The sequence below is a fragment of the Crocodylus porosus genome, unplaced genomic scaffold, assembly GCF_001723895.1.
Source record: "Crocodylus porosus isolate Cpor-Errol unplaced genomic scaffold, CroPor_comp1, whole genome shotgun sequence".
Lineage (NCBI taxonomy): Eukaryota > Metazoa > Chordata > Crocodylia > Crocodylidae > Crocodylus > Crocodylus porosus.
This window is the reverse complement of record NW_017728906.1, coordinates 12,672,509-12,687,741: the sequence shown is the minus strand read 5'-3', so window position 1 is coordinate 12,687,741 and position 15,233 is coordinate 12,672,509. Positions and strand designations below refer to the sequence as shown.

At 42.2% G+C, this 15,233-nt stretch overlaps 1 protein-coding gene across 1 annotated transcript in view; it reads right to left on the bottom strand.

The window, feature by feature from the left end:
• The window catches only part of PTGFRN (prostaglandin F2 receptor inhibitor), a 56,500-nt gene that overhangs the window by 7,811 nt on the left and 33,456 nt on the right, over positions 1-15,233 (bottom strand). Inside the window, exon 6 of the mRNA XM_019557100.1 lies at positions 7,458-7,565. Within this exon, the coding sequence (XP_019412645.1) occupies positions 7,458-7,565 (108 nt within the window). The remainder of the gene's footprint in view (positions 1-7,457; positions 7,566-15,233) is intronic.

The window sequence follows — 15,233 nt, the reverse complement described above, 5'->3', positions numbered from 1 at the left end:
TCACCCCATAGCCTACGCTTTTCCAGGCTAAAGAGTCCCATGTCACCAAACAAAACTGACTGGCTGTGGTGGGACACCCCAACCCAGTTGATCCACTTTATTAGGTAAAATACATGTTGCCTGTTATCCTGCCTGGTGCAGGGACCCAATGCAGGACACCAGGCAACATGTTCGCTTTGCTAGGGAACTCCCCACGTACCTTACTGGCCTGCACCTCCTTACTGAGAAACATGCTTCACAGGGCCCTGTGCTTCCAGGCCGGGACCTGTGTTTTACAGGTAGGACAGTGCAAATGGGGAGGCCTCATTCTTCCTGAGAAAGTATGGCAATTGGCTAGTCACCTCAGCTGTCTGTACACGAATGCACAGAGCCTGGGAAACAAGCAGGAAGAATTGGAAATCCTCACACAGTCAAGGAACTATGATGTAGTTGGAATAACAGAGACTTGGCGGCATAGCTCGTATGACTGAAGCACTGACATGGATGGGTACAAACTATTCAGGAAGGACAGGCAGGGCAGAAGAGAAGGAGGAGTTGTGCATTATGTAATTTAGCAATCATGCAGCTCAGCGCTTCAGTATAAAACTGGGGATGGACCTGTTGAAAGTCTCGAGGTTAAGGTTAGAGGGGAGAGCAACAAGGGTGATGTCATGGTGGGTGACTGCTATAGACCACTGGATCAGGAGGATGAGGCAGATGAGGCTTTCTTCACACAAGCAGCAGAAGCTTTCAGATCACAGGCCCTGGTTCTTATGGGGGATTTCAATCACCCTGACATCTGCTGGGAGGTCAATACAGCAATGCACAGTCAATCCAGGAACTTTTTGGAGAGCATTGAAGACAGCTGCCTGATGCAAGTGTTGGAGAGATCAAGTAGGGGTCATGCTCTTCTTGACCTACTGCTCATAAACAAGGAAGAAGTGGTAGGGGGTGTACATGTGGATGTCAAGTTGGGCAGCACTGACCATGAAATGATTGAGTTTAGGATCAGGACACAAGGAAGGAAGAAAAGCTGCAGAGTAAGGACCCTGGACTTCAGAAAAGCAGACTTTGACTCCCTCAGGGAACTGATGGGCAGGATGCTCTGGGAGGCCAGTCTGAGGGGGAAAGGAATCCAGGAGAGCTGGTTGTATTTTAAAGAAATCTTACTGAGGGCACAGGAACAAACCATCCCGATGTGCAGGAAGACTAGCAAAAGTGACAAGTGTCCAGCCTGGCTTAGCAGAGAACTCTTCAGTGAGCTTAAACACAAAAAAGAAGCTTACAAGAACTAGAAGCTTGGACAAAGAGCTTGGAAGGAGTACAAGAATATTGCTCAGGCATGCAGGAATGAAGTCAGGAAGGTCAAAGCACATCAGGAGTTGTAGCTAGCAAGCAATGTGAAGGGCAACAAGAAGTGTTTCTACAAATATGTAGGAACAAAAGGAAGATCAGGGAAAGTGTGGGTCCTTACTGAATGGGGGAAGCAACCTAGTGACAAATGAGGAGGAAAAGGCTGAAGTACTCGATGCCTTTTTCACCTCAGTCTTCACAGGCAAGGTCAGCTCCCGGACTACTACACCAGGCAGCACATTTTGGGGAAGAGGGGAGCAGCCCGCAGTGGTGAAAAAACAGGTTAGGGCCCATTTAGAAAAGCTGGACATATACAAGTCCGTGGGGCTGTATGCAATGCATCTGAGGGTGGTGAGGGAGCTGGCTGATGCAACTGCAGAGACACTGGCCATTATCTCTGAAAACTTGTAGCTATCAGAGGAGGTCCCAGGTGATTGGGAAAAGGCAAAATACAGTGCCATATTTAAGAAAGGAAATAAGGAGGATCCAGGGAACTACAAACAGGTCAGCCTGACCTCAGTCTTCAGAAAAATCATGGAGCAGGTCCTCAAAGAAAGGGACATTTAAGGCTTGGCTCAGCAAAGCCCTGGCTGGAATGATACAGTTGGATTGGTCCTGCTCGGAGTCGGGGGTTGGACTAGTTGACTTCCCTTCCAACCCTAATTTTCTATGATTCTATTATTCTATGAGTAACGGCTGTGGTACAGGTCATAGTGTGGAAGCATAGGGCACCAGGGATTACCTGGGTCCTGTGCCTGCCAGGACCTGAACAGACTTTCCCTGCTTACAGAGAGGCATCCTGAGATTCCCCTGCAAGTCCTGCTCTCAGGGCTTGAGGAGCCCAATCTTGTGAATTTCTGGGGTGGACAGGACTGGGCTCCTAAAGCCCCTGGAGCACTGTCAGGGCAGCTGGAGTGCAGACAGCTCTGTGCCCACTCTCGCCACAGAGCAAATAGATGTCAGCTGCAATAGAGCAGTGCTATTTTCTACTACCTTTTGTTATGACCACTGATGTGGCACTACACAGGAGGCAGATGTTTATTTCTCACCATTAAGGTGGTACAAATGCATCATCAGGCGACATCTGTTTCTGCCATTAGTGCCAAATGTGGTAAAGGGTACCTGATGGAAACCCACTCTTTTTAAAGACCATCCAAGCAGCCATCAGCTACCAGAGGCACTCAAAGGCAACTGAGGCTAAAGATAATAAAGCTGCCCCATACATGCCCACTTCCATAGGATTAGAAACCAATTTCTTAAATTCTCAGGCAGGTTTATGCCTTTGGAGAATTGTTTTCCATTTATTTTTAAATTGTTCATTTGAAGCTCTTTTCCCTTCACATGAGATGCTTGCTGTCATTTTGAAATTGCAAAATCTATCTTCTGTAATTACAACATGGGACTATAGTGTTATGTCAATATATTTTATTAGTCAGTATACACAGTGTGCAATTAGTGACTCACTACAGACACACACTGAGAGACGGAGGGAGAGTTCAGCTGCAGAGATATTCCTTGCCATTTGATTCCTTGAAGGGGCTGTATAACAAAGTCATTTGCTTTATTTCTGGTTTGCACGTGATTTTTTTATCCACGTTACGAAACACAGGGAGATTTAGCAATTTCAGGTTATGAATCAGATGTTGTTTAAAATCAGAGGCAAACATGTCTTGCTGTTCCCAAGAACTGATAAACTATTTAACAAGTTTCAGTTACATACTAAAGTAGCAATCTTCCCTCAACCCCCTCCCCATGTGAGTCGTTCAAACCAAGTCTATTAGAGGACAAAAATTCTCCTTTTCTGGCTTGTGGGAACACTGAAACATGCCACAACTGACACAAAGGCTTCTGCTATGATCCACAAAATAACTGGAATAAAAGTTGTAGCTGTGCTGGTCTAAGAAAACAAGCAGGCAGTGTACTAGACGTGATATTTTATATTATCTTGTATTGTCTTATAATAAGATATTGCCTCTAACATATTGACCACAAAGTAACTGTCAGTCTTCCTGGCTCCTCCCATACAGTTATGCCTAGCAGGTGCAAGGCACCTAGAAAAGGGAGGCAAGGGGCCTCTGTGTTTAACTAAGAAGCAGAACATACCAGGGATAAATCCAGAGGGCTACTGAACCCTTGGCTCCCCGCAGCTCTGAGAAGTAAACCCTTTCTAAACCATCCTGAAACAGTGGGAATGGAACACTTAAAATACTCTCTCCAGGCAGACTAATGGTGATGCTGTGCTTTCTCCCTCTAGGCTGGCTAAAGTCATCAACATGTAAAGCACATATCATGCACATTCTGATTTGACACACAGGACTAAGCTGTCTGGGTTTTAGCTGCTTCCCTGGCCAATCAGTCCTCAAGATAGTGAATCCTATTTCCAGCCCAGCTATTAGACACCGTGCATTTCCAATTGACAGAATGGAGCTCTTTTAGCATCTTGTTACTGTGCTGAATCACAATTTTGAGACCCTTTTTGTTTACTACATTTAAATGAGGCTGAATAGAGTTTCCTAGAGAGCCGGGCATACCACTTCAAGCTACACAAAAGGTAAGAAAGCTGCTTTTGTGAATTCTCCAGGGCACTCACTGGGGTCTCTCTGGAGCAGATAAAAATCTGTCAGAAAGCAATACTCTGAAATTGCTAACACTGTGGCCTTGTGAAGGGGTCACTTGGAAGATCCAGGCTATGCATTTTATCACAATATTAGAGGAGACTCTCTTTGGGACAACAGAGATACTACCCTACAAATAAAAAAAAAATCCCTTTCATTCTAACACTTCTAACTCATTGCAGTAATAATCATGGATACTGAAGTAACAGAATGGCTCTTCCAGATGAAAAATCTGAAGGCTGGACATCCCAGTCTTCGATAAGACAAGCTCCAGCAGGGACCACTCGCTGAAGAGCACAGCTGCCACAGCAGAACACTGCAGTGTCCTTCCAAAAGAGCCTCTAGTGCTGGATACATCCAAGGCTTGCTAAAACAGGTTGAAGCATCCCACCTAAGGGTCTGGTGGGGGGCTTTAGTGCTTGAGGTAAACAGATTGATCCTAGGTACAAGACAAAGAGGGGCTGACAGACAGAGAAGGTCATTTGGCTTCTCTCAGAACAGCAAGTATTTCAAAATTTTCCTGTAAGCACTTTGCACATATGGCAATGGAAATTAAAGATTAAGAGCGAGGGAACAGATTGTACCAGATGTTTCCTTAACTTATTCCATGAAATATAAACACCTATCAGAATTACACATTTGTGAGGTGAGCTGCAAATCTTAACTGAAAATAGCTAAGCCCAGATTTGTGCTGAATGTCTTCAACAGCCAGGATACTTAACTTTAGCATAAGATCCTCTGAAATCCACCAGCCTACAGTTCACAGTAAGTGACCTAGAGCACATCATTCCAGAACAGAGGCCAGAACAACAAGCACTGAACATGGGGACTTTTGACATCCATAATATCCTAGAACATGTGCTCTGAGACAGTGTTCGAGATCTTTTCATGCTTGTTTTACACTAACGACCAGTGTGGTGTGCTTTCATTTTCCTTGCCAGTTTTAATTCCCTGGCACAGAGGGACCTGCCCTGAATTGATCCAGTTCCCTTAAAAGCTGTCACCCTGACCAGCAAATCAACTCTCAATCCTCATATTTGGTTAGTCAGGATAGGCACTCCCCAGCATTGTGCCTCGATTTTATTTTGGGGAATGCCATTTATAGGAAAGCAAGGCCTTTTCAATTCTCTGCCACTTCATAATTAAGAATCCACTTTTTGCAGCTCTGAGATCAATGTTGCAATATGGAGACATACCCCGCTAAGACAGGGCAGCCTGCCACCTAACCCTCAGAAATCACGTGGTTATTACTTACGTGGTCTGGAGGTGGATGATAAGTAAAGAATCTATAAGGTTCTTTACATCCAAGTCTAATCCTCTGGGGCAGGGGTAGCCAACTTGCAGCTCTGGAGTCCAAATTTCAAGTCCAAACTGAGTAATGCGCTCACTGCGAGCAGTTGCATGACGTGACATAATGGCTATGGAAGCTGGTCACCGTGTGCTTGTGCAAAGATTCAAGGAGAGTCATATTAACCTCTGAAGAGCTGCAGGCTGGCAACCCTTGCTCTGGGGAAACCCATTACCCTGGCTCACGGACTCTATCAGTCAACAGGGTGGAGTGTCAAGGAAAGGTGGCACCTAACAGCCACTATGGGCGTTCCAGTTGTCCCTTGTATCTCCTCCTCCAGATTCCCGTCCACAGGTTCAGCACACAATTTGGAGAGGTGCCATTTTCTCAGGCATGTCCAAAGGGCCCAGATGCAGTGACTTCATGATGACTCAAATGGAGCTGGTTGAACCCCAAATACTGTTTAAATTAAACAAAGGGAGGCTAAAAGCATTGATTAAAGTTTCCTTAGCACCTGTCACAATGCCACACTTAGTCATGCCCTACTGTGTACATCCAATGTCCAAGCTGAATAGGGTCTCTGTTTGCCCAGCTGTTTCAGACTTCAGATACTTGAAATGAAGCCTTCCAAGCATAACACAGCTTCCAGCAGTGGAATGGATTACACACGCTTTGTTAAAGGAGTGATGTGGCCAGCATCACATCCAGCTGCCTTTAACACCCATGCCTGAAGGACGAGGCTTCCATCCACAGATGGGCTGACTGGCTATAAAGATGGGCAGTTCTGTACAGAGCTGGCCTTCCACCAGAAAACCTCTATCATCTCTCTCATTCTCCGTGCTTCCAAAACATTACCTTATCAAAATCCCCATCAAAAGCTGCCTCAGGATTTACCTCCTCCTTGAAAATCTGAGGCAAAAAACTACAAGACAGCTGTGGAGACTGAACTGTCCAGTGAGTCTTAGAGGAAGCTTCTACAGAGAGCAGCAGATGGGGGAATGTAGGCATATACACACACAAGAAGAGAACATACTTACGTTGCTGCAGACAGTTCTCATCTGCTGCAAGTTTGCTCAACTCTCCTCCTCATCCTTCAGCCCTCTGCTACATGCACACACTCTCTTAACAGCTGCTACACATAGATTGCTACTACATGTTCACAGGTGGCTCAGCGCAGTAATCTAGCAACTCTTTGCCTGTATATTTAATAGTAAGCCATGTAGAACTTTAAGACACAGTGAATTTTGATTAAATATCAGTATATCATGTCTCCAGCTACTATAGTGAAAAAAGTTCACTCTAATCTGGATCACCACCACACTTATGACCTAACAATTTACATAACAAACAGGGACAAGATACCTTTTTTTTTAAAAGAATAAGATAGAAATCAAATCAAACCATTACTGCAATCTCCAATCAACCTGAGCTTTTGAACTATGAATAAGTGATTAACTTTCCATATCAGGAAAAAAGCAAATCAAAGGGATTCTCAATGTATTTTTTTACCAAAACAAAAATAAGGAAAATTAGTATCGAGTAAAAACCTGACCTCTGAATGTTTCTCTGACCCTGTCCGAATGCCTATTGCATGTATTCTATTCTGATTATGAACATACTCAGATGCATCTTTTTTTTTTTTTTTTTTTTTGCTATTTCATACCAGAATATCCTACATTTGAAGCAGGTTTGTCACTGAAAGGATCAGCAGTAACAGGAATTTTCAACATCTTAACCTTTTTTAAAAAAACCCAACAGGTTTTAAAATGAGCTTAAATTGTTTGGTGAAAGGCACTAAACTGATAGACCTAGCAACTTAAGACTATCTACAAAAGGGACTGTCCTGCCAGTGTACTTCATTCCTGACAAAGGGTGATCAGGATAGTTTTTGTAGCCTGATCCAGACCCCTGGCTTTTGACCGAGACTGCCAACAATGGGTTGGTTCAGTGCAAACTGTAAGAGAGATTTTTGCATCTATTAATAGAAATGAAATGACAGCCAACTAGCTGGTATTATATACACACGGGGGGAAAAAAAGCCACCTTATCATTCATAGTCTCCCTTGATTGGGCTAACCCTATGGTGCTTTGAGGTGTTTTTGATCCTTAGGAGAATTTTAGGCCTCTTAGGGTCCCAACTGCCAGCATCAAATCAGTATAGTGAAGGTAACCCAATTACTAGTGAAAAGAAAAGGCAATATAGCTCAGGGGGAGGGGGATACCTGGCTCCAGTGGCACTCCTTCACTCGTGATGATGCAGAGCAAATCTGCCAGTTCACCTTGGTAAATGGTCGGGTTGTCCGAATGCACCGAGACATTAAATACAGGACCTAAAAAGAGAGTATATTTAATCCTATTATGCATTCAAGATCCTTTGCTGACATTACCCCAAAGATTTTAAGTCAGTGTTCAAAACCACTGTATGCTAGCTTGTAAAGCACTCTGGGATCAGAGACAACATACTGTTAATCTATGGACAGTCCCCACCAGGCAAGAGCCTATAAAGCAAAGCACACACTTGTGATGACCACCAAACCTATGCTGTAAGATTAATGATAGAACACTACTCATGCACTTTAACTTTTAGGCTGAACACTGAATGTTTGTGTTTTCTATTGACATAATAGAGGAGAGCAAGGAGAATCAGCCTCTATGGTTCTTTCCTTTGCTCTGTACCCCAATTTTCACTTTAAATGCCATACATTTCATATCCTTTTAGAGTCCAGCCAAGCCAAGCTTGGTCTCTGATGGAAAGCTTCCAATGTTCCTACAGGAAGCTGTGTTAGTCATTCAACCTGTACTTTTCCCTCAGGTTGCTACTGAACTAATGCTCTGGAACTGTGTGGCTGGAGGTGATACTGTGTGGCTGGAGGTGTAATTTTTTGGTTGAGATATTAGAGACCGCAGGGGCCCAACTACTTTGGTCAGTAGAGATTACTTGGCACATTTCATAAGAGCCAAATTCCAATTAAACTGAAGTAATTACTTTGTGGCTTCCTCAATTCCCCCTACAGTTTCATCTGTGCACAATTTTCTTTACTTTGTCATTAACTTCAGCATGTAATATTCTTATGTGCCATTAAGCCAGGGGTGGGCAATTATTTTGGCTGGAGGGACGCTTAACAAGTTTTGGTAAGTTCCTGCAGGTTGCAAGGATAGCCCTGCTCCTTGACAGGTGCTCTGGCCCCCGGTCGCCGTCTTGGGACTGGAAGTCCTGCCCCTAACCCACTGAACTTTGCCACCAGAAGTCTCTCCCCTTGCTCCCCATAAGTACTCATTTGCAGTCTTAGAACCAGAAAAAAAATTATATACTAAAAATCAAACATCTACAATAACATATTTTAATTTTATTTCAAATAATATTTTTGTCTTGATTTATGTGTTTGTGTCATATATATAGAGAGAGAGAGAGAGAAAGAGAGAGAGAGAAACAATTGCATAATGGCTCAAAATGAAGTCTTATGCTTGTATATTGTGGAGGGGGTGGTGGAGAAGCGTGTGGGGTATCGGTGAACTGGTAGACACCCACCTCCAGGCTGAATGAAATAGCCTAGTGGGCCAGCCCATGGCCCAATTTTGTCTGCCCCTGCATTTAATGCTTCTCTTTTCTGCCTGAGAAGTAGCTGCATTTCAGCAATGACAAAGCAATGGATGCATATAGTGTTTTTTTCAATTTACTTTCCATGCAAAGGCACATGTTAAACAGTCAGCTATGCCTCAAAAATGGAGATAAGAGCACCTGAGAGAAACATCAGAGGTCAAATGAACTATTGACTGATATTTTTAAAAAAGCTGCCTGAACATATTTAAGGAAATAAGTACTGTAGTTTGAAGTTCAGATACTTTGGTGATGGCTGCCTTATAGCTGCATTAGTAGGTTACATTCATAATTAAAGAGTTTTAATGTGTTAAGACCTTGGGGGGGGAGAGGGGAGGAGAAAAGGGAAGGAGTTTAATGTAACCTTTTTCCTCAGATTCTCTCCGAGCCCTTTCTATGAAAACTCAATTTGTTTCCGAGTCAGCCAAAACTTCCATTACAAGCTTTGTTGTAGAGTTTATCCTCCTGCTAAAACAAATCAAGAGTTCTTCTGTTCAGTCTTTAGTGAGCTATAGAGCTAGACATTAAAAATCAAGATCAACCACAGCATTTTGGCTAGCGCTCTCTCCATTTTATAAATGTAAATAAAAATCCCCAGTCATCTATGAGCTATAGTATCAGCAAAAGGCTAATGGCTGACTGCCACATTTGCCTGATGCATTGCTGTTCTTCCAGTCTCCAATGCACTACAGCATATACCCGACACAAGCAGAACCTTAACCAAATGCCATTACATATGCATCCCAGTCTAAGTAATGGCAGCACTTCAGGCATTAGAAAATGAATTCCCTCACCAGGGCAAAAAGAAAACATGTTCCACAGATCCTAACACCAAAACTAATTACAGAAAGAAAACTGTGTTCCTGTACACACCACCTCTTCTCTAAAGGCCGCTGAAAAATAGTGAGTTAGATAAGAATCATGCGGTCCTTGTCTATTGTTTTGTCCTGGTAAGGATATACCACATGCATGAAGCACAGCCTTGCTACTCTACTACTGGGTATGGATGCAAAGTGGAGAGTTAAGAAAGAACAGTGCAAACTGAGTTATATTCTCTGCAGTCACATCTGTACAGTAAAGATTAAGCCATTTGCAATCAACTTAATTTGATGGACATGGGTTGCAGCCCCCAGCATGTTGTAGACACAGTATCTCAACTGTGTAAAGTTCGAACACCCCTTCCTCATAAAATCAGAAGTAAAAGTGCAATATTTCATATCTCCATGCAACTTTCCTGCTTTCTGGCTGGTAGCCATGCCTCACATTTGTTGCCAGTGTGAAAAGTTCACGCCTGAGGGGCAAATATTGAATCAATAAAAGGAAGGCGAAGAAGAGCTTCTCCGTTATTTAATAATCATACTTCCCATTGGTGACCACAGTAACCTGTTCCCTGCCAGAATTCTCATCTCCTACAACTAAATCTAGCTTTCAAGAATTTTTCATTTGAAGTCCACAGAAAACAGCAGGAAGGGTGAATTGAAATACGCCTCTGTCACAAGGCCTGGATTTCAACAGAAAGCCCCGACATACCTTAGGGACCACTGTCTTCCCCTGATGCAACTGAGAGATACAAAGCTTGGGTTTCCTCTCTTTAAGACGGTTTTCAGCAAGTTTTTCATGGTATGAAGCTGCTGTGAGGACAGTCCTGGAGACTCTATCCACACCATTATAACATAGGTAGGAGTAGCTTTGCCAGGAGGCACCATCCCACACTTTCCATCAACACCTTTCATGGCCCTAGTCTAAGACCGCTCATTTCAGGGAAGAAAAAGATAGCTAGTTGTGGTTCACTGAGTTCTTTGACTTTGTAGAAACTTCAAGCAATGTGAACAATTCATGGCCATGGTTATTATATGGACACATGTTAAACAAGAGTGAACTGATTGGGCCACAGAAACCACGAAGCCATCATTAGAAGGGAACAAGGGGACAAAGATCTGGACAGGATTCTGAAATATCATTTCAACATAAAAAAGCTGCTGCAGAGTGCCCCATAATTTCATTAGAAATCTTCTGCAGCCACCAGTGCCTCAACTGTATTTAACTGTGCTTTTTTTTTTTTAAGAAAGTAAACTTTACTACTTTTAATGAGAGTGAGACCTCCCTGATTTATGTTCTCCAATTTAATCAGTTTGCCCTACCTGGTAATAGGAAAAGCTGAGCAGAATTAACTGTGAACCTTTTTCAATTGGGATCTGATAATAACTGAAGCACACAAAGCACCATTATCAGGAGATTTGATTTTGGAGAACCCCAATAAAAGCATCTTGGCAAGCATTAGCATTAGAGCAACAACAGCTGCTTTTAGACATACCTTTTAGAACAGGGCTGCTTGAGTTATAAGTGTAGTTGAATTAAAATCTGGGAGGTTTGTACAAATCAAGCTGGTCGTTCTTCACTCTTATTAGTAGCATCAATATATTATTACTGTTTGGCAGTACCATAGTGCCTAGAAACCCTAATCTTGTATGAGGACCCCACAGGGCTAAGCACTGGACAAACACAAAAGACAAAGCTAAGCTGTAAGACCTTTGGGACAGAGACCAAGATCAGAAAAACAGAAGGGAGTACGAGGAAACCACAAGGTAAGAGTCAGTTAACCTGATGGGCAGTAGCTTCAGCCAGCCGGTAGCCTCAGCCTGCCAACAACACCTTCAACTTTAAAAAGGGGTGTATAATATTAACTCAATGTCAAAAATCTTGTGAAGTTTAGGCAATATTAATGCCTGGAAATGCATGTATTGCTATCTTAATCCTGAAACCTATATTTAATATCCTGAAATATGGCCAGTCACTATTATAATTTAATAGTGATATTAACTACACAATGATAATCTCTCTCATCATTAAATAAGAATCCATTTCAGTTGTTGGGCAGACAAATTAGACTTGCTGACTTGTAAAAAGCTCATTGAGACCTAAACTGAGTCACATCTGAAGAAAATTTTTCAGCAGTTTTAAAGCTACGCATGCTTAAAACTGACTGACCTGAGGATACTAAAAATCACACTCTGAGCTGATGTAGGTTTACTTTATTCCAAGAAATCCAATGAACAATTTTGGATGCCAACCTAGAATCAATCATTCATTTTAAAATTAGCAAATTAGTTTTCTTTTAATCTGGGATATTCTGAAGATCTCAGAAACTTAAATCAGTCCAAGAGCAAAGCGAGAGAACTGGAGAAGTCTGTATGTACTGTACCTTATCTTCTAAGGCTATGTAAGTAGTATCTGCTTTAATTTTATTAGTAGTCAGTGTTTTTGCATTAAAAAGACATATATGCAGGGCAGAACTCAAATGGAACTTTAACTCCCCTTTTCTTGACTTTTGAGAGACTAATTATTCAAGCTTCACATTACACCAATATTTTTTGTAGAGTAGAGGTTTCTCCTAAGTTCCAGGATCAAGTTCTATTTCTGATGCTTCTTGCCTAATGTCCCCTTACTGATGACCTCCCTCAGGCCAAACTTTAGGTGAAATTTGGCTCACATTAGTCCAAAAATAGAATACTTTACATTACCCCCTGTATCTCGCGTGCACACACGCCCTCTCCCTCAAACTGTTCTGTGCACTTAACGGAAAAATACTAATGGTTCATAGGGCCAAATTTTGGCTTAGAGTTCAAGGAGATGCAACACAAGCCATACTTGAAAAAATTAGTCCAGTTGAGTGAATTATGTTTCAACAAAACTTGAATTTACAAGGTTGTTTTAATTTTTCTTTGAAAAGGAGGCAAAAGTAGAAAAAAAAACCCAGCTTAACTGGTATCACTTGCACTTTCCCCAACTTACTTGGTTTTTAGCCAATGATCTGAAAAAAATAAAAATAAAAACACAAACCTCCATTTTCAATAGAAAATAGTCTTATAAAATAAAAAAAACCCAAAACAAACCTGAAAGATGGCTTTACAAACCTGAAAGATGGCAATCTTAACAACCCTTGGCCAATTTTGTATTTTCTCATTCTAATGCCCTCAAAACATGTTACAAAGAATTACATTTATCTTAATACAGCCAAGTGGTATCCCCATTTAAGGGCAGGTAAGGTGGAGCATTGAGAAGCCTAACAAAGGAATCTGAAATACAACCAAAGAGTCCTGTTATCCTCTGTTCTTCACCAATTGTCCTGCGATGGCTGTCTTATGCCTTCTCCATCTGAAAACAACCACTGCCACAAACCAAGAGAGGAAAAACCGATGCAATCTGCAAGTCCTCTCAATTCCAAAATATTACTCATATATGCCCTGGCATCAAATCATCTGCTATTGCACTGAAGATACTATCATCTGTTCCCTATATAATGAACTCCTTACTCAACTGAAACCTCACTCCCATTCCTGTTCTTTCATACACTCATTCCCTAACCGGCTGCATCCCAAATCACATAATTATTACTGGAAAGAATCCTCAACACTTTAATCTGTGGTTTGCATTTCCAGTTACAAATTGACAAAAGGAAGGAAAAAAAACAATGACAAAGCACATTTCTACCCACTAACGGGGCAGAAAATACAGAGTTTTCTTGCCAGGGAGTTTCTACTATATTTCTCTCAACTCTTTCATGAAGCTAGCATTTATATGCATTTTAGCAAGAAAGAAGAAAAAACAAAGGACTAAGTCAGAGCTCTGGGTCAGTACAGGGCAGAGTTTATTTTAATCACCAGTTTAAAGTCAAATGATCTGCCGATCTGCTCATATTTCAATAGTCATCGGTTTGTCTTCACTCTTTCCAAAATGAATGATATAACATTGCTGTGTAATGAGCTCATAGGAAGATGTAATCCAGAACTGAAGTCTGCATTAAGAAACTCTTGTTTCTGTCTCTCCCCAGCTTTCACCCTTTGCTGGGTTGTTCCGGGTCAAGCCAGCTCAGAGTAAAGCCAGGCTCCAGACTGCTCTCTCCCTCTTCATGTACTTCTATAAACAAAATGAGCATTTTCCCTCTTTCCCCCCCATCTTCCTCCATCACTTTTGCAGAATGAAAAATGCTGCAGTGAATATCTGGATTATGGGACAGGGGATTGATTCTAAATCACAGCCTTAAGGGGAATGGTGATGGTGAAAAATTCAGCATTACAGTATCAACCACCTGGATTTCTGGAGGATCAGATCTTGAGATAAAAGAGGGAGTTTTCCACATCAAGGCCACTGGCTCAAACCCAGCCCTGTTGGAAAAGACCAAACCATCAGAATCAAATGACCCATGTGAGATGTATGCTTGGGCCTCAACCAGTTCCAAACAGACATAAGCTCCTATCATTGGCCCTTGGTTGGCCAGCTCAGCAGAGGTGGAAGCATGAAAAGGACCATAAGAAATCACATTCCCTTCCCTTAGTGTTACCCTGTGAATACAATGCACTTCAGTTTTCAGGGCTATTGAGCTGGCTCCTCTGAGCTTCTAAAATGACCTATGCCAGCAGGAGGTTGGAGAATTTATTTTTCCTAAGAGACTAAACATATTTTAAATTGGGGAACTCAAGCACTTGTTTATCAAGTAGCATAGGACAGTTGTTCTCCATTTTTTTAGACTCAAGGCATCCCTTGGAAAGTACCAGCTGTTAGCTTTCGCTCATGTTTTGGTTATGGAAAAACATTGTATTTTCTCACATGCCACATGGCCTCCAAATAAGACATGCAGCTTGCTTTTTGGAAAGACAGAATGTAGAAAAAAGATTTTACCATTTAAGGCTGCACAGAGCAAGGACAGAACCTAATGTTCAGTCCACTCACCCTCCCTTTCCTGCACAGGCAAAAGCTATAGTTTTAACTCTTTCTCAGCAGAACAGAGCTCAGCCAAGAGCTGAAACAGTAGCTGCTGCTGAAGGCTGGATTCCATGGGTAGATCCAGGATTTTGAAAAGAGATAAAAGCAGTCTGCAGGGCTTGGAAATAGGGGAAGAGAGACCAAGAGGAGCTAACAGACAGCAAAACTGATAGCTCGATTAGTGGAACATGAAGATGACTAACAAGGAGAGAAGGTCATTAACACCTGCTGAGTAAAGAGCAATTAGCAGGAATCAGGTAGATTATAATGAGCCACTAAGTCAATTTACTCCCTCAGCACTGCCTGTATAGAACTGCCACTGCAGTTGCCAGGCAGCTGTCTTTTAAATTTGGGTGTAGCAGGAATTAAAGGGAGTGGGGAGGGAGGGCAACTGCATCACCACATGGTCTTTCCTCCCCAGCAATCTGCACCTACTGGAGTCTCTAACTCTCTCCCCCTGGCTCCTGGAGGGAAGAGAATGAAAACGAGAACAAAAACGAGCCACCATGGTGAGGCATGTTTCTCTTCTCAGCAGAAAAATCATCTTCCGTGCTTAAGACATGTACCTCAATTTTGGAAAGCAATTTTTTCCGGAAAAGGTGCATGTGGTATGTAAGTAAAAATCGTAACTGAATTC